The sequence below is a fragment of the Drosophila tropicalis genome, unplaced genomic scaffold, assembly GCF_018151085.1.
Source record: "Drosophila tropicalis isolate 14030-0801.00 unplaced genomic scaffold, ASM1815108v1 contig_845, whole genome shotgun sequence".
In the NCBI taxonomy this organism is placed as follows: Eukaryota; Metazoa; Arthropoda; class Insecta; order Diptera; family Drosophilidae; genus Drosophila; species Drosophila tropicalis.
The window spans coordinates 11,414,764-11,440,089 of record NW_027173338.1 but is presented as its reverse complement, the minus strand read 5'-3'; the positions used below and the strand labels follow the sequence as shown (position 1 = coordinate 11,440,089).

Here is a 25,326-nt window from a genome sequence, read left to right as displayed (position 1 = left end):
GATATTTGGTTGGGGCAAGGTAAATAAAATTTAATCAAAATTTTTAAACATTTACATACAAATCCTCCAAATCGATGGCGCGACTTCTCACGAACTGAAACAGCGCTGTCAAATATTTCGACTACCAAATGAACCAAAACCATTTGACGATGCCAGTTGGCGAGCTGGCGGCTCTCTTATCGCCTTTACGACCTGATAAGAGTCCAAAATTTGTATGAAACACAAAAGAGGATTGCTACGCTTATAAATACATATATTGGTATAATTATGATTATACTGCTAACTTACCTACTTCCCCTAGCTGTTTGACTAGTTGATTAGAATTTAATGTAAATGTTTCCAACCAGATTATGTGTATTTTTCCGCTATAACAATATACATAGAATGTCTGTCACTCATGTTGTACACTTGACAAAATCGAGTTCTTCTATTTTCCTAGTCTTGTATGAAATGATTTTTAGAATCTCATACAGATTGTCTGATCTATTTGATAAAATATAAATTAATTTCAAAACTGAGCTTCAATATAGAAGACACTCACTTATCCCCACTATATATTTATGGAAATGTTTAAATCTCTTTACACCAAAAGGAAATGTCTAATACTTTTATCTACAGATGCCTAACGAAAGTCAATCATAAAGCTGAGAGAAATACTTCCAAAAATATGAGTGCTGCATTCCATACTAATATTGTGTATGTTTAATATTTAATGCCATAATGATGAACTCTTGATCAAAAAAAGTCGAATATAAGGCTATATGTTGTCAGACTAATAATTCGCTGTAACGTCAATTGAGTATAAGTATTTCTCTCAGTGTCGGATGAGAGGATGACTTAAACGTGCCGGCGTATCAATGTATTGCGAAAACACAAACATAAATGGCCCAATCACACTTCGTCGCTGGGTTGTAAAAACTCGGGCAATGGCTTCTTATCAATTTGCAGTGTGTCGACTTCGATTTGGTTTTGTGTCGCTGCTGGCGATTAAATTTACGAAGAAAACGCGTCGACCTATACTTATGTACATGTATTGAATAAATATTTTGTATACCAAGCACCCAGAGGGAAAATTGGTATATTAAAGTCGCCAAATTGTATGCAACAGGCAGCAGGAAGCTTTTTCGACTCTATAAAGTGTAGATATTGTTGATCAGCATTGACAGTCGATTGGATTATTGGATTCTAAAAAGGTTTTCATTATTTCACCTATTTTCCTTACTTTGTTCTTAGACCCACTTTTAAACGCTTTCATAGAGTGTCCTTGTTAATCGATATAGATTGGCGTTGTTGATATTATTCATTTTTACAATATTTTATTTATGTGTTTTTATTTGTTTTTAATATCCACAATATTCATGAGTGATTGTTTACATCAATATAACAATTTTTCACTTCTACATGCATACATCGAGGAATGTAAATTCATGAAATATTACTAATTGTAACTGACTTAGCATTAGGAAAAAAATTAAACTAAAATTTGCAACGTAATATACACATACAATTAGATATAGATATATATTTGGTAAGTTGGGGACGTTTCAGTTCATCATTCAATTGCCCAGAATCGCAGGATCCATAAAGAATTTAATTTGGACCTGGACTCTTTACAAGGACCCTGCGAGACGGCAATTAAATCGATCACTGAATGACTTATATCTAATTCACATTTGGAGGATATATTATGTATTCAACTGTGCGTTACTGTGATAATTTCGTTGGCAATTGATGCTGCTCAACGTAACATAAATTCATTTGACTAAAATATGCTAACTAAATGAACCGGTGCATGTCATGATAGATAGACAGATAGAGAGACGGAGATTTGTGATTCCACAAGTGGATAACACGAGTATTGTATGTGCGTGTAATTTGTCTTAAGTGATGCTTAGGTTAGGGGTTGTGCTTGTTTTTTGGTTTGGGGGGGAATGGACTTAGTTGAAGAGACGCTTCAGTATACTCTGAATGGTCGCCACTGACTGCTCCTCAATGAGGAAGGTACGATGATTGCCTACAACCGTATGCACATCCACGGGCTTAATGCAGACCTGCAAAGGAAAATGATATTAACTTCAGTTCTATTAATTCTTTTTGCGGTTTAGCTAAACTCACCTCTTTTAGACGATAGTCCTCGTCCAATTTAGCAGAATTCTCTGTGGGTTTGACCAAAGTCACACTCGACTTGAGCTTCAAGGTGGGCGTATAGCTGTCAGCCAATTCCAGTTTCTTGTAGAATAAGGTTGCCGATTTCTTGATCTAAAATTGACAATAAAAGTAATTAATTAATTGTTGCTAAACTAGAATTGGGGAATTACTTACCGTATCGACAGGATGGTTGATTTCAACACTCATTAGTTCAGCAAACTTTTCGAGTTTCTCCTCCCAAGTTGGAATGACCAAAAGCAGGCGGACCAGCTATAAAAAGAAAGATATATTTACATTAGTTTTGTTTTCCCTCTTACTATGTAAAGTTTGATATACACTTACCGCCTTGTAGTCAATGTTGGCCAGGACAATGCCAAAGTAGGCCAAGCCATAGCTGTGATTGTTGTTGTCATCGTCAGCTGTGTAGCGTTGCTTGAAACTACTCGTATACCAGTTGACATAGGTGGGTGCTCCGTCTAACATTACCACGTTGGCAATCTCGTTGCTCTCCTCAAGGATGGCGGCCATCACGTAGGTGAGCAGACAACCAAATGAGTAGCCGGCTAGTTTGTATGGACCCTTGGGTTGCTTAGTACGCAGTTGTTTAATGAAGAATCTGGCGGCCGACTCCACAGAGTCTACAGGCACATTTTCGGTGAACTGTAGACCATAGGCGGGTACCTCCAGGCGCTTGGCCAGTGGCTCTAGAGCGGTGGCGAATCCCTCAATGGGTGAGATGAAGAAAATGGGGGTCTGTTTGCTTGTGGCAGGGGCCTTTGTCTCCAGACGAACAATGGCTTCCGTGGGCATCAGGGCGGTAGTGAAGACAACCTGAGTGCCATCACCCAAAGGACTGGCTGTGCGAGATGAAACAGGTGATTTGGCTGTGCCATCTGCAGCAGCTGGGGCAGCAGCAGCAGCAGCTGGTTTGACTTCGGCTCCACCATCCATCTGCTTTAGAGCTCCAAAGGTCAGTTGGCGAATCTCCTGGGCGGACAAAACAATGTCAAAGTTACGCTCAAGAGTCTGCTTGATCTCAGCACTCATCAGCGAGTCCATTCCCAGATCGGCCAGGGAAGCAGCATCCTGGATATTCTTTGTATCACGCAGACCAAGAATGTTCGAAATAGTGGCAATTAGACTAACACCAGCCGATTGGTCGGATTTGCGCTTCTCAGCCACAACCATGGAGGCCAAAACGGGATGCGGTTGTTGCAGGAAGAGATCGATTGTCTGCAAGCAGGAAGGCATGCGCTGGGGCAAGGTTCCTCCGATCACAGTGTCATTGTCACCAAGATTCTCCAGAACCAAGCCGGTGTCACCGATGGCTCCCCACTGGATGGCTGTGCCCGGGAATCCACTGATCTGGCGCTGTTCGCAAATACGCTCCATTGCGGAATTGGCAAGACCATAGTTGGTCTGTCCAATGTTACCACGACCGCAAGACACACTAGAGAAGCAAATGAAATAGTCCAACTCTGTGCAAATGGTGCGCGAGAATTGATCCAAATACTTGGTGGCCGTCACCTTTGGATCTGCGACTGTCTTGAAGTCCTTGGCTGTCTGATCCTCGATGAGAGCATCACGCAACACAGCGGCCAAATTGAAAATGCCTCCGACCAGAGCCAGTTTGTTGCTAGCTTCCAAAAGTTTCTTGGCCCCAGCAGCGGTGGTCACATCGTTGGTATCAATGACTACTTTAACGCCACGTTCCTGCCAGCGGCGGATCATGAGACCTTGATAGCCAGTCTTCACTCCCGAACGAGATGTAAGAACAATGTAACGGGCTCCTCGGGTCACCAGCCAGTTTGTCAATTCCAAACCAAAACCACCAAGACCTCCGATCAGAATGTAACTCTTCTCTGGGTGCATGTAGGTGCGGGGAATAGCATTGATCAGACGCGATTTGGGCACCAGTGACTTCTTGCCATCCTCTTCGTCGCGCACCTTAATAACCACCTTTCCGATGTGCTTGCCCGAAGCCATGAAACGGAAAGCTTGCTCCACCTGCTGATCATTGAAAACGGATGTCGGTAATGGCACAACTGCGCCATTCTTGATACCATCGGCCACTAGGGAGACAACTTGATTTTGCATCTCCTCCTCGCCTTCCATCACACTGTCGAGCAGAATGCCATGGAAGGAAGTGTTCTTAAGGAACACTGACATGCCCAATGGGCTGTTGTTGCTCAGATCGAATTTACCGATTTCCAAAAAGCGCCCATTGAGTCCCAAGCAGCGAATAGAAGCCTGAAGTTTCTCTTCGGACAGAGAGTTCAAGACAAGATCCACACCACGTCCCTTGGTTTCACGCATAACAAGCTGCTCGAATGATGTGTCACGGGAATTGCCAATGTTGCGGGCCTGAAGTTTGGGGAAACGTTTCAACAAGAACTCACGCTTCTCCTTGCTGCCTACTGTGGTAAAGACAGTCAATCCGTGATGCAGGGCCACAGAGATTGCCGCCTGACCAACGCCTCCGGAACCGGCATGAATGAGAATTCGCTCACCCTTCTTCATCTGTCCACGCACCACTAAAGCATAGTAGACAGTAGAGTAGACGCACGGCACTGTGGATGCCTCCTCCATGGTCCACTTCTCGGGAATCTGCCACATCATGCGCTTGCTGGCCACACAAGTTGTAGCCAGGGACTTGGCCGGCACCATAGCCATGACGCGACGACCAGCAGTATCTCGTCCAGCAAATTCAAGACCCAAGACACAATCCTGTTCGGCCAAATCTCCTGGAAGAGCATCAGCAGCCAGTTTGCCCGATGTCAACATCACATCGCGGAAATTAATCGGGGCATAGTAGACGGTGCATGTTTCCAGATCCTTGTTGGCTTGGACAGCACTATCGGCCTTGGCTGCCTCGATCCACTTCAGCGAAGCTAAATCACCCTTGACCAGAGCGTTCACGTAGGCGTGTTCCACCTGAAGAGTGGCTTGCTGGGTTTCCAGCTTCAAATGACGGAAAGTACCCCAGTTTCCGTTCTTCAGCACGTTGGAAATGAGATCCTTCTCGAGCTGCTTGCGATACAGAGGTGAGGTCAATGAGAATTTCTCAGCCTTGACATCCTGAACAAAGACCAGACGAGCCAACTTGCCACCATTTTCATTTTTGATGCAAGTCATTAGACCAACGGCGCCAAAGAGCTCTTCGGCCTGGCAGACAACATAAACGTACTGCTCCTCGGTGGCAGCTGTGGCTAAGGCAGCCTTTAGATCATCAACCCAATTGAAATTCTGTTCCGTAGCTTGGACAATCACGGACTTACGAGTCTTTAGGTCGACACTACGGCGAGCCAAGACCAAGATGCGAGTACCGCCCAGAGTCTGCTCCTGAATTGGCACAAATCCGAACTTCTCAAGTAGTCCACGTCCTGTTTTGGTATAACTGGTTAACGTCTCCTCAAAGATCAGGAAGCCATTATCACGAATACTGGCAATAGTGTTTTCCAAAGTTTTGGTGTCAGGTCGGGCCAACACATCGATTCCGAATACAAAGTGACAGTTCTGCTCCACCGGCTCCTTCAGCACATCCTTTGATACGACGCGTACTCCAGAATCACCCAAAGCGCTGGTTATGGTCTCTTCGTTATTATTGGAGGTAACCACAGCCACATCGCCAGTGAGCACAGGTTCACCCTCGATGATCTGGAGCAGGCGGTTGGCCACTAACACATCGGGATTGCGTCCATTAGCGAGTTCCACACCCTTTAGTTTAACGGCGCCGCTGGAATTCTCAATGATCAGTTGAATGGCCACATCCAAAGCATGCAAACGTGCCTTCTCCGAGTTCTCATGCAACTCGTTGGTGTTGCTATTGGGCACAAAAGTGTAGCGTTCAAGAGTGGGAGGAGCCTGGGTGCCTGGACGGCGTTGAGCCAGAGAGGCTTTCAGGCCACGTAACTCGATGCCGCCGCTCTTAATAACATTGATGTCATCGTACCAGTAAACTGGCAGTCCGGTTTCCAACTGAGCTTCCTTGCTAAGAGCGCTGATCAGCTCCAAGTGCTTGGCCGGATTGATAACAGCCTTCTCGATACGCGTAGGCAGGTACAATTCACGCAAATTCTTGCTCAGGATACTGAACTGCAGCATGGTGTCCATGAAGCTAATCCAATTGTCCACCCATTGCAGCTGACCGGTGGAGGCAATGGTGTCGGATTTCAGAATACCACGGAAAATGCCGCCGTAGTCATAGCCACGCAGGCGCAGCTCTTTGTACACGTCGTTTGTGGCCAGCTGCTTGGCTGCAGTGCTTGCGGTTTGTGCATCCAGAGGCAGCTCCTCATTTTCAATGGTCTCAGGCAGAGTGATCTTGCCAGACACGGCCAAACTGCCGCTCTCACAGATCTCGAAGTTGCCCGTGCCGTCGAAGAAGTTGATACCGAACTTGACCACTGCGCTCTTGTTGAGAATGGTGGCACGGTGGAATACCAGATTCTCCATCACAACAGGAGTTTTGTGGAATTCACCACCACGCATTTTAGCAAAGGTAATCCAGGCAAGGGTCATGTAGCCAGTAGCGGGGAACAGGATACGGCCATCGATGGTATGTCCGGCCAGGAAGGCATCATCCTCCTTAGAAAGATCCACCTCGATCACAGTCTCGCCCGAAGTAGTTTCCTTGCCGAATTTGGCAACCAACCACTTCTGAGTATGATCCCAACCAATCTTTGAATTCAACATTGGAGTGCCGCGTCCCACTGGATAGCTGACGGGACGTACAAGGCTCAATACTTGCGGCTGGGCTCCAGCGGCGAACAGCTTGCCCACGTTGGTTAAGAAGAATTCCACATTGTTCTCGTGGCCACGCTTAACAAGACTGAGATTGGTGGCATCCGGTCCAAGAGCACGCTTTAAGATGGCTTGCAACAGACCATGGGGGGCAATCTCAATGGAAATTGCGTTCTTGGGCACATGCTGGAGAGCTTCATGGAACAGCACAGGGGATAGCAAGTTGTTTACATGGTAAGCGGCCGACGATTGCTTGGCCACGGGAGTGTCCCAGGCTGATTCTGGAATGCTGGTACTTATCCAGCGAGTAGTTCGGTTCTTGGCATTCGGAATAATCTTCTCCAGACTTTTACGCAACTTTGGTCCAGCATCGGCAATGTATTTGCTGTGGAATGCGTAGCCACTGGAATTAACGGCCTTGGCAAAGACACCATCGGCGCTCAATTTAGCCACCAGGGTCTCAATGGAAGCTTCTGGTCCCGAAATGGTGCAGTTGTCTTCGCTGTTGTGACAAACGGGGAAACAGTCGCTGGGCACACGCTTGTGTGCTTCTTCCCAGCTCAAACCAACTGCTGCCATCTTTCCCTTGGCGAGCTGTGTATCCTGGATACTCTTACCACGCCAGAAAGCAGCCAAAACCGTCTGTTCTGGGGTGAAGCAGCCATCAGCATAAGCACAACCCAATTCACCTACAGAGTGTCCCACAATGCCATCGGGCTGGATGCCCAACGAGCTGAGCAAATCAGTAAGAGCCACCTGCATGGCGGCAATGGAGATGAAAGAGTTGAGGATGTTCTCAAAAGTCTTGTCCGTGGAACGGGTAAGCACATCAATAAGATCCACTCCCTCTGGTTTCAACACATCAGCGCAGCGTTGAATAGTTTTAGCAAAAGCATCAATTTGCATCAAATCTTTAGCCATGCTAGCCCACTGGCTGCCCATGCCAGAGTAGATGTACCAAATAGGACGTTTCTCATCGGTGAACTCAACAACCTCGCGCTGCAATGAACCCTTGGTGGTGCTGACTACACCGAAGCCGCGGAAATAGTGCAGTGGAATGGGTTTGGAGTGGATATCGTTCAACAATTGCAGGTACTCATCGTCATTGGCGTGATCGGTGGCCGATTCGAGAAGCTCCTGGACAGCTTCAAACGTACGTCCAGAGGCCAGAACCACCTTAGGAGCTCCGTCGCGGGGTGTAATCGCCTTTGGTTTGGGGTTTGACTTGAGAATAACGTGGGCATTGGCGCCACCAAAACCAAATGAATTCAGACCAATAATGCCTCCATTCCATGGCAGATTCTTGTCCACAACTTTCAAACGCCCATCGACTAGGCCATAGAGATCAGGATTGGGCTTGTTGTAATGCAAGTTTGCGGGAATGACACCTTGCTCCATGGCAATCAGAATCTTGGCTACTGAGCACACACCAGATGCTGGCTCTGAGTGGCCCATGTTTGACTTAACTGAACCAATAAGCAGGGGAGAAGTGCGGTTCTTGCAAAAGAAGTCTGTAATGGAATTCACCTCCTGTGGATCACCGACTTTGGTGCCAGTGCCGTGAGCCTCCACATACACCACTTCGTTGGGATTGAGACCAATCTCCTCATAGGTCTCGCGAATAAGACGATTCTGCATTTTTCCAATGGGATAGGTAATGCCCTGCTCCTTGAATCCGTCCGTATTGGTGCGCACATTCAAAACAGAGGCATACACACGCTTGGCTGCCGAAGTGCGCTGCAAGAGAAGCACAACACATCCATCGGAACGGACATAACCATTGCCAGATTCATCAAAGGCTTTGCAGCTACCATCCGGACTCAACATGTTGAGACGCTTAAACTGCAGCGACATGGTGGGCTTTAGAATGAGTCCCGCTCCGGCAACAATGGCATTGTCGATCTTGCCCTCACGCATGTCCGAGTAGGCCTGCTCCAAGGCATACAGCGAACTGGAACAGGCAGTGTCAATGCTGTAACTGGGTCCCTTAAAATCAAAAGTGAATGAGATACGATTGGCAAACATAGCACGGGCACAGCCAGTCAATCCATAGCCATTCACGCGATCCGCATTCACACACCAATGCTGCTCAGTTTCGGAAGTCGAGACACCAATGTACACGCCAGTACGGGAGCCACGCAAATCGGTGGGATTGAGACCAGCATCAATGATTGATTCGTGAGTCAGTTCGAGGAGCATACGCAATAGGGGATCCATGCATTCGGCTTGCTTCTGGTGAACACCGAAGAATTGCTGATCAAAGTTTTCCAAATCTTCTTCCTTAATCTTGCCCATACGGTCGGGAAGATCATAAAGCCCTGTCGATAAAAGAAAATAGCTTTCATTAAAACAAATGCGAGTCTTTGAATATGTTGTTTAGACTTACCGCGCTCCCAACGTCTGGGATCATCATTAACCATATCAACGCCATTGTAGAGATTTTGCTTAAATTCTTCAATGCTTGAACTTTCTGGCAAGCGACCAGAGAAACCAGTAATGGCTATTTCATCGTTCAGCTGCGTATACTGTCCACCACCCAGGTCCAATTGGGGGGCAGTACGAGTTGCGGCTGGCTCAGCAGTGATTACTTCTTCGAAACGGGCTGGCATATTGAATGTATCGTTGTTCGGGGTTAGGGTTTCAGATGGTGCACTATGGGAATGGGAGGTGCTGGGTGTTAGCTGCGCGCTTGAATCTTGAAAGGCGTCAGGTTGCTGGGAATTTTGTTTCCTATTGCGGCGACGACGACGACGATTGGCTCTGGCACTTTTCCCGTTATTTTGTCCAGTTGGCGTATGATAGCTAGTGGTGTTATTATTACAGTTAATCGCAACAGTCTGCTGATGGTCCACGGCTTGCAACAGGTCTCTAACTTTAGCGCTAAAATAAATAACATAAACAAAAAGTTTAGAATATTACCATAAAATCACCTTACATGGAATTTCGTTTGAAATGGCCTATGTTATACCCAGCCTTATCGTATGCTACAGTATTATCTCTTTATTAGTTTTTGATTGCATAGCATTAGGTGCATATTGCAATCTATAGAAAGTCATAACTCATATACTAGTTCAAATGCCAAAAAAAAAAAAAAACAGTTTAACGATTATAAATAATTGCCTCACATTACTACAGAATATTATCATGCCATTTTATTAATTAAACATTTGGAAAATGGATTGTTATCTCCTCCTCTTCCTTGTGTTGTTTTCTATCCGATACTCAGCAGTAATGTAATAAACATTGTATACCTAAAGGATCTACTTCATTAATTAAATATTAACAAGCATACATATTTCTTTTTGTTTATGTGCCGGGTTATAAGGACATAACTTTGGTTTGTCAGTTGTTTTGTTGTAGCATTAAAAAGCTTTTATAATCATAAAAGCTTTCGCTCTTCCGGGCATCGAATAAAGGGCGGCAGTTTTTTAAATTACAGTTAATCGTATCGTATTAGGGCACGTGTAGGTTAAGGTGGGACGAATTACACGGACTTTGGAACCTAGTGTCGGCTCAGTGTTTGGGAAATTACAAATATAAAACTTTGTATTAGGTCAATGTAGCCAAGAAGTAATTGGAAATGGAATTTCAATCAGTTATTTTAAATATCAAACATTTAAGCCACCATCATCACTAAAAATATTACAACGATCATTCAAACATTATTATTTTTAGTTAAGCTGGCACACACTATGTATACGTAATTTGTAGCTTACATTTTTAACGATGCTTCGCTTGTTTGTTAAGTGCCTCAGTTGAGTGTAGGGTCATTCTATCTACACATTGATTTTTGACACTTTCTCGAACTTGAAATCAGAGATCATGAACCAAAAACACAACGAACGATTTAATGCGTAAAAACAAGTATTCAAAACTGTTACTAATTTGATAATTGTGTAAAATTGTCATTGTTTTTATTCTACAAACTTTTTGAACAGCCCTAAATGTGTGTGGGGCAGGGATGTTTTTTAATTTCTAAAAGTGTTGTTTAACCAAAGGCTAATAAAACAATAAACAACAAAAATAAACAAACAACAATTGCGTATACGCAGGGTATGCCCGGGGAAAATTAAAGATAGGCATAAGGATAATGATGTAATGAAAATTTAAATACATATTTGAGCTAGGCATTACATTCTTACAAAAATTGTTTATAGTTAGGATTGATTCTTTTTCCTGATTAACTGTTTTCCAAAATTCTAGTTCTAAATAACGTAACGCTCTAATGAACATTTACAAAATATTTGCTGATTTCATAATGCATAAAAACAATTCATATGAAACATTAATATGTACATACATGTGCTTTAAATTTCTTTTTAACAACTTTAAGCATTAAATTTCACAAATTAAGTCATACATACAAACATACATACATACATATGTATGTGCTTACATATGTACATACATACATTTTAATTCAAGCACTAATGGAAGCTAGCGGATAAAGGGGCAAGGCGTAGGAGGAAAACCAGTATAGAAATTGAAAATCAGGTGATTTGTGTGTGGAGAAGCCGGCGTAACAAAAAGAGCCCGCAACAGAGAGAGAGCGAGAATAAGAGAGAGAGTTTGTGGCGTGATGCGGGCAACATGTTGGTGCAACACAATATTTGTTAGCATAGGCAACTCGTGGTGGTGGTTGCTACTTCGTTGGGGGAAACGGAAAATACCGCTCTGTGGTACACTCACACCAAGGCAATTGCAAGCTGCTTTCTTATTCGCCAAGAAACTCGTACGATGTGCAGAATGATTCAACAAAGGGAAAAGAAGTTGAAACCCCGAAAGGCACAGTTAGAGAGTAAGCAGAAGAGGAAGCCTAAGCCAAAACCAGGCCAGCTTTGTTTGAGAGCTGAAAGAATCATCAGCCGGCAAACTCTTCAAAATACAGAGTGAGAGAAAAAGCTTATCAAACGAACCACCGCAGATGTTTGGAGGTTCTCCCGCTCTCTCTATCTGTCGTATGATTTGGCGTCTATGTTTATGTTTTTTTTTTTTTTTTTGTAATTGGAGAAAGAGACGGGGCAGCAGCCTAGCGTCGTATGAGAACCAAATTTCGCCAGCCGGCTGTAAGTTTGTGTGTATGGGTATGTATAGGGGCGCATTCTCCGAAAAGAAGGCTACGGACTAAGTGACTTATTGTGAAATTCGTTTATAGAATATTTTTGAAACGTTCCTAATATACATACATAAGTGAAAAGGGTTTAGTTCTGATCGCTGCTCGGTTTTGGTTGCCTTTCCCTGTATTCGTTTTCATTTCAAGTGAGGCCCATCTCTTGTTGAGCCCCACCCCTAAATCCGTCCCTGATGTGTATACATACAGCAACGCACACACATGAGTTCAACGCGTGTACAATTTGTATAGTTGAGATGAGATAAGGTGGCGTGATTTCTCAAGTTCACTCGAGTATTATGTTTTTTTTATTATTCTGTCTTGTCTGATATTAAGCCGAGCCTGAGCCGCCTTAACTATTTGTTTAATCGGAAACACAAATATCAAACATATAATATGCATATCCTTTTACTATAATTGCTGTGTCGAACAAGACGATTGGACTATCTCAATGGGTGTGAGTTTTTTTTTTTTTTTTTTTTATATTGATTTATCAGTAGCGTCACCCACTCTTTCCATCAGGCCACATTTTTTTTGTGCGAAAATTGCGTCATTGGATAAACAAATGTGTAAACTGTTTGAATTGGAGAAGGCACTTTACATTGTTTATTTATGCACTCAATTCTATTTTCACAGTTATTGATTATGGGCAGGGCAGGGTCGGGCGGTTTGGTGGGCTCTCAAGTGCACGCGCACCTGTTTTTCCTGGTCATCCGGTGGGTGGGTGGATGAGGATGTCCATCTCCTCATCTTTTGCCGCTGTACGATGCATGTATGTACATTGTACGCGCGCGCTCTCTTCTTTTGCCTTCTCAAGTTCATTGCCAAAGACTGATAAGCTGTTAGGCAGCCGACGATGATTAGGTGCGGACAACGGACGGACGATGGGGTGATTCCGAAATAGTCTGATAACGATTATGTGATACCTGATGTTCGGAAATGTTTGCTGGAACGCGTGCTCAACAGGAAGAATAATATTAAATGTCAAAGATTAGGGCCAAACAGCCACTCGAAATATTCCAATCAATTGAGATTATTTATATGTCGATATATGTACATATACATACATAAATATGTATGTACATATCAGCAAATGACATGACATGGAAATCGTACAAATCGTACATCGCCCAATTAGATGGCGAAACCCATAAAATACTAAAGAAGCCCATAAACATTTATATGGAGCGCATTAACCCGTCCAGCAAACTGAATTTGGACTCTCTCCCATTGTAATTATAACCAGTACTTTTGGGTCTAAAAAAAATTCGCAGTCTCTAACTAAAATGGCTAATAGCAAAGGTTTACAGAGGTCAAAGCCATAAAACGAAGTTCTATAATTTGAAAAACTATCTGTATAATTTTGTACGACTAATAGATTTGAATTATTGGAAATCTCACTTTTTAATTGGTAGTTTTTTAAAATGCGATTTCCTAATAGACTAAAATGATGTTAATTTGAATCTTTTAAGTTAACTTGGCTTTATTTTGGGCTGAATCAGCTGTAAGTCCTAAGTATTTGTATGTTGCTTAATTCACATTTTACTTTTTATTATTTTTTTCCTCAATGGTTTTTGTTATCTGTTTCATACTCCTGTGTAGCACTTCCTTTTTCATTTTATACACGCACACACACAAAATGTATACATACCTAAAAATCAGGCGATTTCTTTGACAGCTGTTTTTGTGTGGTACAAAAGTTGGGCTAGGCGATTGTTTTATTATTTTACTTTGGGCAGTTGGTCCTTACTGCCTTTCGAAAAATAAAGAAAGAAAATCGATTTCACGTACTTTTGATGTCAGAGAGCACTAGTTTAGCACACGCTTTGGTAAAATTGTTCGTTTTTTACCGTTAATATTTTGTTACAGTGTTCTTGTTGTTGCAAAATATTATTTTGTCACACACTCTTTATATTCACTTATTTTAAAACGTAGCGGTTAATACACGACGCCGGCAGCAGAAACGAGACGTCTGCGAGTGAAATGTTAATAACGCGGAATAGTTGAGGCATCAGGTGAGACAGCGTCTTTTATATGCCAGCCGCAGCGAAAGCTTTCCAGCGGCATTAGAACAGCAGCAACAGAGCGAGATAAGATGACTATATTATGGCCAGGGGCGGATTGACGGTAAGCTACAGTAGGCGCGGGCACACATGGGTCAGCCAGAAATAAGGGCGTCAAAATAAACATACAAACAAACATTCAAATGTGAACAATTTTTAAGCAAAATGAAATATTTTAAAAAATGTGAAATTTTTTGACATTTTAACCTTGAAGGCTGTTGAATGTTATGTCTTATGTTGTTATGTTTTTGAGGCAACTAAGCTAAAAGTGGTCCAAGGGTGTGGGTGGGCATTCCTGGCCAATCCACCCCTGCATTAGGCGAAAAGCTCTTGCTCTCTGTTAACCTTTAAAGAGCGTAAGGGCAGCTGAACTGTTATTTTTTGCTGTGATGGTATGCTCTGTAATGTTGCTGTTGTGTCTACATATGTTGCTGATGTTACACAGTGTGCAACATTTAGAATTATTTTCAAATAATTGTGAGTAGGCGATAAGTAGTCCCTGGTGCTGAGTGCGTGATAGTGATATACAAATTTTCAAATGTTTTATATATATTTTGGGTTTACTTTTCCAGACATTGGGAATCGGACCACTTTTTTTTTAATATGTTTGTATGTATGTGTAGACTTGGACTACTAATCGTCTGGAAGATCTGTACGCTGATTAAAGCAGAACGTTTTGTTTTGGGTTGATTGTTTTTTTTTTTTTTTTTTTTGTTTTGTTTAAGACCGACGAATTATTATTATCAATTATGGGTATGGAAAGGTACTCTAAAAACTTTTGTAACGGCAAACGAAGCTGGAGCAGCCAATGATAATCGTGATTCATCATGCCAAATCATGCGAGTGGCACACGTCCATTGGTCACGGGAGTCAAGGAATAGTGGAAAAATAATACATATGTATGTATGTATGTATGTACATGTACATACATACATACATACATACTTAAACATTTTTTTGTTGCTTATACAATGAGAGATTGTTAGATTTGTATTTAGGCATTATAGGCTGCTGTAATCGTAATTGGCTGAGCGTGCACATTAAATGATCAAATTTAATTTTAATAGCTATAGAATAAATCATACAGTATATAACTAGGAAATAAAACTAAACCCGTTTACTTAGAACGCGTTCGATAATCTGTAGGGTTTGTGCCTCCTTCAGGAAAGTTCGATGCGTCCCCTCCACCACATGCATATCGATTTGGGCGCTACAAATCTGCAGAATGGGATTAGGATAGTGACATTTAAAATGCGATACGAGAACCAGCATCTTACCTCTTTGAGGCCATAATCCTGGGCCATAATTGCATTGTGTTCTGCTGATTTAATTAGAACCACGTCGCTATGCAGCTGCTTGGCTCCTTTGTAGCTCTCCGAGAGTAAAAGTTTTTGTTTAAACATGCAGGCGGCTTTCTTGATCTAAATTTAAGAAAAATTCATGATAAGATCAAAGATAGCAATTTCGTTTTATCCTTTGTTATGATATAGTATAGATACATAGTATCCTAACAAGGTTATGAGAATACTTACCACATCCTTGGTTTGTTGCGTATGAACTGCCAGGGTATCGGCCAACTTATCCAGCTTTGATGTCCACGTTTGAACACCATCTAACAGTTGCAACAACTGAAAATTCATTGGCCAATTATAAAAGAGGTATAAAGACAAAAGTTTAATAACCTACCTTATTATAATCGACATCCGCTAGCAGAGCTCCAAAGTACGCCAGTGTCATGGATTGTTGTCGATTCAGATCATCGGTTTGTTTTTTAGCCTCCTGTACATATCCACTGGCCATAGTTGGGGCCCCGTCCAGCATGATAACTTTGACACCAAAACGCCTCTGCTCCAATGCCACACCGATCGCGTGAGCCAGAAGGCAACCGTAGGAATAGCCAACAATGTTGTAGGGTCCACGGGGCTGGAGTTTTTGAATTTGACCCAGGTAATAGGCGGCACAGGCTTCAATGGAATCTAAAGGCACCTGTTCAGTGCACTGTAGTCCATAGGCAGGACATGTGAGGGATGCGGCCAGAGTTTCCACTGCTATTGTGAATCCTTCGATGGGAGCGAGGAAGAATACGGCTGGCTCATTGCTGGCTGCCGTTGCCTTAGTGTGCAAGCGCACCAAGACTTGCTGGGGTAATACTTCCTTGGCGAATACCTTGCGAGTTTCATCTGACTGGCCAATGGCAGTTTGTTCAGTCTGATTTGAGAGAGACGCGGCCTCTGGAGACGCCGCTGCGGTAACCGATTCGTGGGCATCGATCTGCTTCAATGCACTGAACGTCAACTGCCGGATCTCCTGGGCCGATAACACCAAATCAAAGTGTCGCTCTAGCGTCTGTTTTATTTCGGTGCTCATCAGTGAGTCCATGCCCAAGTCAAAGAGCGTCGTTTTATCTTGTATGGACTTGACGTCGCGCAAACCCATTATGTTGGCTATGGTTGAAATGAGACTTAATCGATTCGATTGCTCTGCTTTTCGTTTCTCTGCCACAACCATGGAGGCCAATACCGGGTGAGGTTGCTGCAGGAAAAAATCGATGGTATCAAGGCAACTATTCATCCGTTGTGGCAAAGTGCCGCCCACAACTGTATCATTATTGCCCATATGTTCCATAATGAGGCCAGTGTCTCCGATAGCTCCCCATTGAATGGCGGTGCCGGGATAACCATCGGACTGGCGCTGTTCACAGATGCGTTCCATTGTGGAGTTGGCAAGACCATAGTTTGTTTGACCCGGATTACCGCGACCGCATGCTAGACTCGAGAAGCATATAAAATACTCTAGGGCCGGGCACATACTACGCGACAGCTGATCCAACTGCTGGGTGGCCAATAGCTTTGGTGCAGTGACTACTTGGAAATTCTTAGCTGTTTGCTTCTCAATTAAAGCGTCGCGCAAGACGGCTGCCAAGTTGAAAATGCCTCCGACCAGGCCCAGTTTATTGCTGGTCTCCAATAGCTTTTTGGCACCATTTGGCGTGGTCACGTCATTTGTGTCGACTACAACCTGGACACCACGATCATGCCAGCGTCGAATCATTAGAGCTTGATAGCCAGTTCGCACACCAGTTCGAGAACTCAACACAAGATATCGGGCGCCACGAGATACCAACCAGTGAGCCAATTCGAGACCAAAGCCACCAAGTCCTCCAATAAGAATGTAACTTTTCTCCGGATGCATATAAGAGCGGGGAATAGCATTGATTTGTCGCGGTGACGGTAAAGCTGATGTCAACTCAGACTCCTCACTGCGCACTTTAATGACCACTTTACCGATGTGTTTGCCCGAGGCCATGAATCGAAATGCCTTTTCGATTTCCTGATCCGCATAGACAGTAATTGGAAGTGGTAATACAGCTCCACTCTCGATTCCATCGGCTAACAAATCTGCTACTTGCTTTTGTATTGCCTCCTCACCCTCCATTACACTGTCCAGCAGAATGCCATGGAAGGAGGTGTTCTTAAGAAACACTGACATGCCCAATGGACTATTGTTGCTCAAATCAAATTTTCCGATTTCCAGGAAACGCCCATTCAACGCCAGGCAACGAATGGAAGCCTGAAGCTTCTCTTCGGATAGGGAATTTAGAATCAACTCCACACCTTCGCCATTGGTCTCCGAGAGAACCATTTGCTCAAATGTTGTATCACGGGAGTTTCCGATATGACGACTCTTTAGTTTGGGGAATCGTTTCAATAGAAACTCTCTCTTCTCTTTGCTGCCCACAGTGGTGAAGACAGTCAAACCATGATGCAAAGCTACTGAGATTGCAGCCTGACCAACTCCTCCGGAACCGGCATGAATGAGAATTCGCTCGCCCTTCTTCATTTGTCCACGCACCGCCAAAGCATAGTAGACCGTAGAGTAGACGCATGGAACAGTTGCTGCCTCTTCCATGGACCATTGTTTGGGTATGCTCCAGAGAAGATTAGGATTTGCCAGACAATTGCTGGCTAACGACTTGGCCGATACCATGGCCATAACTCTGCGTCCCTTCGAGTCCCGTCCAGCGAATTCCAATCCCAAAACGCAATCCTGATAGGCTAGATCCCCGGGAAGAGCATCCACCCCTAGTTTGCCGGATGCCAACATCACATCCCGGAAATTCAGGGGAGCATAGTAAACAGTGCAGGGTTCATAGTGCGCCTGGGCTGAACTAACAACGCGCGGACTCTCGATCCATTTAAGCGATGAGAGATCGCCCTTGATTAATGTATTGACATAGGCTCTCTCAACGGGCAGCAAAGGTTGCTGCGACTCCAGCCGAAGATGTCTGTAGGTACCCCATTTGCCCTGTTTGTAGACATTAATTGCCAAGTCTTTGGAGATTTCATTGCTATAAAAGGCTTCTTGGAATGAGAACGGAGCTATGCCCTCGTCTAGTATGAGAAATAGTCTGACTAAGTTGCCGCCGCCAGGCTCCCGTTTAAGGCAATTCATTAGACCCAGGGCACCTGAATTAGAGTCTCCTTGGGCTACAAGGTAAACCAGGCGTTGCTCTGTTTGGCTCTTGGCTAGGGCATTCTTTAGCTCAGTTACCCAATTGTATTGATTCTTTGTCAGACGAACTATAAGAGGTTGCGGGCTCAGTTTGGCCCCAGTCTTTCTCGCAAGAACTAGAATACGTTCATGCCCGTAGGATTGCTCTAAGACTGAGAACAACTGCTGTTGTTCTAACTGCTTCCTTCCACTCTGATTATAAATATTTACATTCTCATCCAGTAATACAAATCCACTGTCCCTTAGGGATTCCATACCGTGTTGCAGTTGGGTGCAAGCTGTGGGTGTACCAAGAAGATCATGAACATGCAAAAAATGACACTGCTGTTCGACAGGACCAGCTTGTAGATCCTTAACTATAGTCCTGACACCCCACTCTTTCATCTGCGTAGAAAGTTCCTCTTCGTTTTCGGGATTCGTAGACACTGCAATGTCACCAACCAAAATCGGTTCACTTTCAATCAACTGCAACAATTTACCGGCATTCAGATTTTCCGGTTGACCATGACCATTAACCACTTCTACGCCCTTTAGCTTCACTGCATCACCGCTATTCTCTATGATCAGTTGCATGGCCACCGCCAAGGCTGTGTCCTTAGTTCGATTCGAACCCGCGTGGGGAATGAAGGTATAGCGTTCTAGACTGGGAGCACCCTGACCACCGGATCGTCGTTGGGTCTGTGCCGTTTTCATTTTATGAATCTCCACGCCGCCGCACTTGACCACCGATATGTTGCGATGCCAGTGGACTGGCAACTTTTGTTGATGCTTCTTAACTAGCTCCAAATGCTTAAGTGGATCAATGACAGCTCGCTCAATAGCTGTCGGCACATAGAGCTCTCGAATGTCATTGCTGAGTATACGAAATTGCAACATGGTGTCCATGAAACTAATCCAATTATCTGCCCATTGCAAATGTCCAGTCACAGCTGGAATATCCGCACCGAGAATGCCTTGAAAGGCTCCACTATAGTCATATCCGCGTAGACGCAGTTCTTTGTAGACGTCTTTGGTGGAGAGTTTAATCGATCCCGTACTGCCAGGCAATGGAGTCAGTTTAAGTAGCTCTTCCTGTCCATCAGCCACCAGGCGTATTTTTCCGGAGGCCACTAGGCTGCTGCCCTCGCAGATCTCAAAGGTGCCTTTACCTTGGAAGTAGTTCAGTGCTAACTTAGTAGCCGTGCCCGCACTCAGGATGGTGGCCCGATGGAAGACGACATCTTCAAAGACGACAGGAGTGCGTAGATAATCGTTGCCGTTTTGCTGAGCCAACATCATCCATGCTAAGGTCATGTAACCAGTGGCTGGAAACAGAACACGTCCATCGATTGTGTGACCCGCCAGATACATATGCTCCTCTTTGGCCAAATCTAACTCAACAGACCACTGACCCGACTGTCGTCCGCCCTTGAATTTGGGATAATTCCACTTCTGTGAATGATCCCAGCCTACCAGAGAGCTTAGCATTGGTGTTCCCCGTGACACGGGATAACTTACAGATGGGTACATCTTCAGCAGTTCGGGTTGACCACCACTTGCGTACAGTCGTCCCAATTGGCTAAGCAGGAACTCCAAATTGTTGGCATGACCCCGTTGCATGAGACTCACATAACTTACCTGCGGTCCCAGGGATCGTAAGATGGCCCGGAAAAGTCCATGTGGAGCTATCTCAACAATTAGGGCGTTCTTGGGTATATGACGTATAGCTTCATTGAAGAGAACCGGCGATATGAGATTATTGATAAAATATCCAGCCGAAGCCACACGACTCCATGGTGATTGCCATTCTTGTTCTGGCACACTGGTGCTTAGCCAGCGTGGAGATCGCTCTTTGGGTTCGGTTATTAGCTTCTCTAGGTTTTTGCGCAGCATCGGAGCAGCTCCCTCTATGTATGGACTGTGAAAAGCAAAACCACCCGAACCAACGGCTCTGACAAATATTCCCTGAGACTGTAGTTTTTCAATCGCCTTATCCATCGAGGCACTGGGGCCAGATACTGTGCAGTTATCGTCACTATTATGACAGACTGGATAACAATCTGCAGGCAGGTATGAGGCAATCTCATTCCAACCCAAGCCCACTGCAGCCATTTTACCCTCTGCCAAATCTGGCGTCTCCAGAACACTTTTCCCACGCCAATATGCCGCAAGAACGGTTTGCTCGGCCGTCAGACATCCATCCATATAGGCGGCACCCAACTCACCCGCCGAATGACCAATAATACCATCTGGACGGATATTTAATGCTCGAAGCAGATCTGTCAAAGCAACCTGAACTGCTGAAATGGACACAAATGAGTAGAGCATGTTGTCAAAAGTGCGCTCTGTTGACCGAGTTAACACGTCGATCAGATCAAAGTCCATGCGTGCCAGAACCTTGGGAAAAAGACACACAAAATCTTTATGTCAATTTAGTTTAGTCAGAGATAGATCACTTACCTCGGCGCAATGTTGTATGGATTGACGAAATACTTCCAAGTGCATTAGATCCTTGGCCATACTGGCCCATTGACTACCCATGCCGGCATAGACAAACCAAATGGGTCGCGTTTCTTCTTCGTAGGGCAGGATCTCTTGCTTTACTGCCCCCGAAGCATCAAGCACGGCGTAGCCTCGATATGGATGCAGTGGAATGGCATGTGAATGGATATCATTGATAAGGGTGAGGAATTCATCATCTGCTCGCTGCTCAATAGCCGACTGAAGCAACTGTTGGACTGCTTCCTCAGTGCGTCCGGAACAAATGACAAGTTTCAGGGATTCCGCTGACTTGGCAGCCGCCTTGGGCTTTTTCACCTTGCCGTGAGATTTGAGTATGACATGAGCATTGGCTCCACCGAAGCCAAAGGAATTGAGGCCAACAATTCCACCATGCCAAGGCAAATTGCGGTCAACGACTTTCAGACGACCTTCAACAAGGGCAGGCACGGCAGGATTTGGTGTGTGATAATGTAGATTTCTGGGTATAATGCCCTCCTCCATGGCAATTATCATTTTGGCAAGAGCACTAACTCCCGAAGCTGGCTCAGCATGACCCATATTTGACTTGACAGATCCAATGAGAAGGGGAGTAGTTCGCGTGGGATGGCAGAAAAAGTTACTCAACATATTGGCCTCCTGATCGTCGCCGACAGGTGTACCACTTCCATGGGCCTCCACATAGACAACTTCATCGGGATTGAGACCTATTTCACCATACGTCTCTTTGAGTAACTCCTGCTGCTGCCGGCCATCTGGAAAGGTAACGCCCTGCTCCTTGAATCCATCCGTATTGGTGCGAACATTGAGTATGGAGGCGTAGACTCGCTTCGCCTGAGATCGACGTTGGAGTAGCACCACGGCACATGTGTCTGCCCGTGCATAACCATTGGCTGCCGCATCAAAAGTCTTACAGGCTCCGTCCTGGCTAACAATTCCAAGTCGCAGGAACTGTAGTGCAAATATGGGCTTTAGAATCAGATTGACTCCCGCAACTAAAGCGTATTCACAGCGACCGGCACGCATATCCGCATATGCATGCGATAGGGCAACCAATGAACTGGAGCAAGCGGTGTCCACTATAAAACTGGGTCCCTTAAAGTCAAAAGTGTAGGAAATACGATTGGCAAACATAGCCCGGGCGCAACCCGTCAGACAATAACCATTGATTGTACTTGGCTCCATATTGGGTATTTCGTGTTCTGTCTCCACAAAGGATAGTCCTATATACACACCGGTCCGACTCCCGCGCAACTGTGCAGGATTGATACCAGCATCAATGATCGCCTCGTGTGTCAATTCCAATAACATGCGCATACACGGATCCATTAGCTCGGCCTGCTTTTGATGCACACTGAAGAATTTGTCATCGAATTTCTCCAGATCTTCATCCTTCATTTTAGCCATGCGTTCGGGTAGACCATAGATACCTTTTGTGTAATGCCAAGGGTGAGTGGGCGTGGATATGTACGTGTATGGCATGGAGCTTACCTGCTTCCCAACGCCTGGGATCATCTGTGACCATATCTATGCCATTGAGTAGATTGTACTTAAACTCCTCGATATTGCTACTCTCCGGTAATTTGCCCGACAAACCCGAAATGACAATGTCACTATCTAAGCCGCCCTCTGCCGCTCCATCACCGTTCAGTGCCATTTCCTCACGTACTTTCTTTTTATTGGCCATCTTAGGGGCTAATGGTTACTGCTGTTTTGGTTCAAGTTTGGAATCAGGTCTGTCTGATTGGCTCAATAATTACGAAACTGCAAATAAAGCAAAAAATCTACTTACATAGATGATTCCAAAAAGTGCACGAAAGTCAAAACGTTGTTGCCTATTCACCATATACTTAGATAAAATCGCTTAGAATGGAATCGGCTCATTTTTGTAATGCAAATAGTACAATGTCAAACGTTTGTATATACAAATGTGCATATATAGAACCTTGACCTTATTCAATTTACCCAATCAGAAAGTAACACACTCCTATATATAAGTACCTAGGAACATATATACAGGTATATATTGTATACAGATATGTATGTATTGTATATTACATCATTTTAGCTAATTAATTTATTTGCTAAGTGTCAAATAAAAATATTTAAATTGTTAAAAAATAAAAAACAAACTGAACATTCGGAATATAGAATTAATTTAGTAGACTTTATATTTTAAGCGACATTAGCAGCAAATTATATGTTAATCATATGAGTATATGTATAATGCCCGACTTTTTGCTCACTAGCAATTTTGTTTCGCCATTTAAATATTTCTGTTAAATTAAAGCGAGTGAAACGAATGTTTATAGCTTCTTAAATTTGGTATTATATTAAAAAAGCCATAGCTATCTAAGCTTTAAACATGATCAGATTATGACTACTTTCGACTACCTTTAGATTTCAGGATAGTTAAAGGTTAAAGAAAACAACATTTTGACATGGGAAAAAATTACAAATTTTTGTTAGAAAACTTTTCCATATAAATTTGAGAACCTTAACTTTACTCTCCTGGGGAAAACATTTTTTATGTATTTTTGATGGAGACAGACAGAAACAGGCTCTAGAAATATATGATCAAATCTTGGAAAGTTTGTACTAAAAATATTTTGACCATCTTTCAGATAAATCTGTTAGCTTAAGATTAGTTTGATTTCATAATTATCTTCAAGATATAGCATTCAAAGATCTCAAGATCACGTTCCCGGCTTACAAAGCAAAAAAATCTTACAGGAAATAAAATCCAAAATGTGACTATAATTGACATTATAAAAATGAGTTTGTTCTTTTTTGTTTGGAGTACTTGAAAGCATACCAGAAATACTTGAAGGTAGATTAAAAAAAAACTTATGGGTTTTTGCGTTTACTATATAATACGTGCACAGTCATTATCATAATGCTAAAAGGAAACCATTGATATGAATCACTATTTCCACCCACTAATGTTTGCATAAATTCATTTAAGGTAAAGTAAACTTGAGCCTTTATAAAACATCCTACATATGTATGTATACTAAATTTAACTGAGGTTTTCTTATATTTTCCCTATTCCTTTATTGTATATAGTACTAAAAAGTGCTCGATAGGCTGATTTGTGACTAATGAGCACTTAAGCTATCAGTTAAAAAAAAATATATATATATTAAAATAAGTACAAGTGTTGTCGCAATCAAATTGTCCCGGGTGCGTAGTTGATAAGAATCATAGCAATTGCAATGTGAGTATGTATACATAAGTGTGAGGTTTTCGTTACTTATCAAAAACAAAAACAAACGAAACTTGCATTATTCCTGCTACTCCCTGACTCTGTGTCAACTCAACATCCAGAATATCAGCTGTTACCAGGCGTCGGTACTCTTAAGTTTAATCTAATGACTGCAATGTTGAAAGATACGATTCTGAAAGGCAACGGAGCCAAATTATCATACGATATTTCAATACGGTCGAAAAAAAAAGGAGTAACTTGATTTAATCAAATTGGTGTTATCCGCAAGATAAGGAAAAACAAGCAAACTAATAGCATATAAAACTGAACATCCTTCCTAGAGAACATTTACACGTTTGATTAAACTTTTCAGATAATATCATGGGACACAATATACGGTTCAGTTTCGAATATTTCTATCTCTTCCTAGATTGCATTATCCATTCTTATTAGTAAAAACAAAAAGAATTCAAAAACTTTAAAAGTTTTCCATATCAAAATGGATAGAAAATCTTTTGAATCATGATGTTTTATTCCATTTTATTTAGAGATTCTGATTCTCTCTAAACCCAATATTCAAATTTGAAATACGAAAATACTTTTGTTCAAGTACTTTGATCGTCTGTTTCGTAATTGAATTTCGATTTGAAATTCGGAAAAAAAAAGTCAAAAATTATTTCGTTGAATAATCTAAAATAAACCTAGTTTATTTTGTGTGCAGTTAGAACTTCACTTCACTATGACAAAATAATGGATCTAGTAGGAATGTCTTCATTTCACTTTGGGAGGTATTGCTCCTTGCGATCTCTTCCGCAGCCACTCACATTGTTTCACTTTATGCAATCCTTTTTGCTTAATGTAGTGAAGATAAGGACATTCGTTTGTTCGGTTGGTTTGTTAATCCTTTTTCTTATTGATGTTTTTCTTTAAACACTTTAGTCCTTTTTTTGTGTGCACGTATCACTCCGACTTGTCCCGAAAACAGACTGAACACGCGCTGCACTTAATTCATTCTTTTTATGCATTCGGTTCACGAGGATGACGATGTGGCCAGTGGACACACTAAA

At 43.1% G+C, this 25,326-nt stretch overlaps 2 protein-coding genes across 2 annotated transcripts; both read right to left on the bottom strand.

The window, feature by feature from the left end:
• Window positions 1-1,314: 1,314 nt before the first annotated feature.
• Window positions 1,315-9,771, bottom strand: FASN1 (Fatty acid synthase 1). Its single transcript, XM_068295560.1, has 5 exons — window positions 9,278-9,771; window positions 2,491-9,209; window positions 2,323-2,418; window positions 2,116-2,259; window positions 1,315-2,051 (listed from the first exon to the last, which is right to left on the bottom strand). The coding sequence occupies exons 1-5, from the start codon at window positions 9,498-9,500 to the stop codon at window positions 1,938-1,940; spliced, it is 7,296 nt and encodes a 2,431-aa protein (XP_068151661.1). The 5' UTR covers window positions 9,501-9,771; the 3' UTR covers window positions 1,315-1,937.
• A 5,333-nt stretch (window positions 9,772-15,104) lies between these two features.
• Window positions 15,105-25,249, bottom strand: FASN2 (Fatty acid synthase 2). The gene is made up of 7 exons (XM_068294421.1): window positions 25,084-25,249; window positions 22,546-22,818; window positions 21,016-22,484; window positions 15,751-20,952; window positions 15,597-15,692; window positions 15,342-15,485; window positions 15,105-15,282 (listed from the first exon to the last, which is right to left on the bottom strand). The coding sequence occupies exons 2-7, from the start codon at window positions 22,739-22,741 to the stop codon at window positions 15,172-15,174; spliced, it is 7,218 nt and encodes a 2,405-aa protein (XP_068150522.1). The 5' UTR covers window positions 22,742-22,818; window positions 25,084-25,249; the 3' UTR covers window positions 15,105-15,171.
• Between the last annotated feature and the right edge of the window lie 77 nt (window positions 25,250-25,326).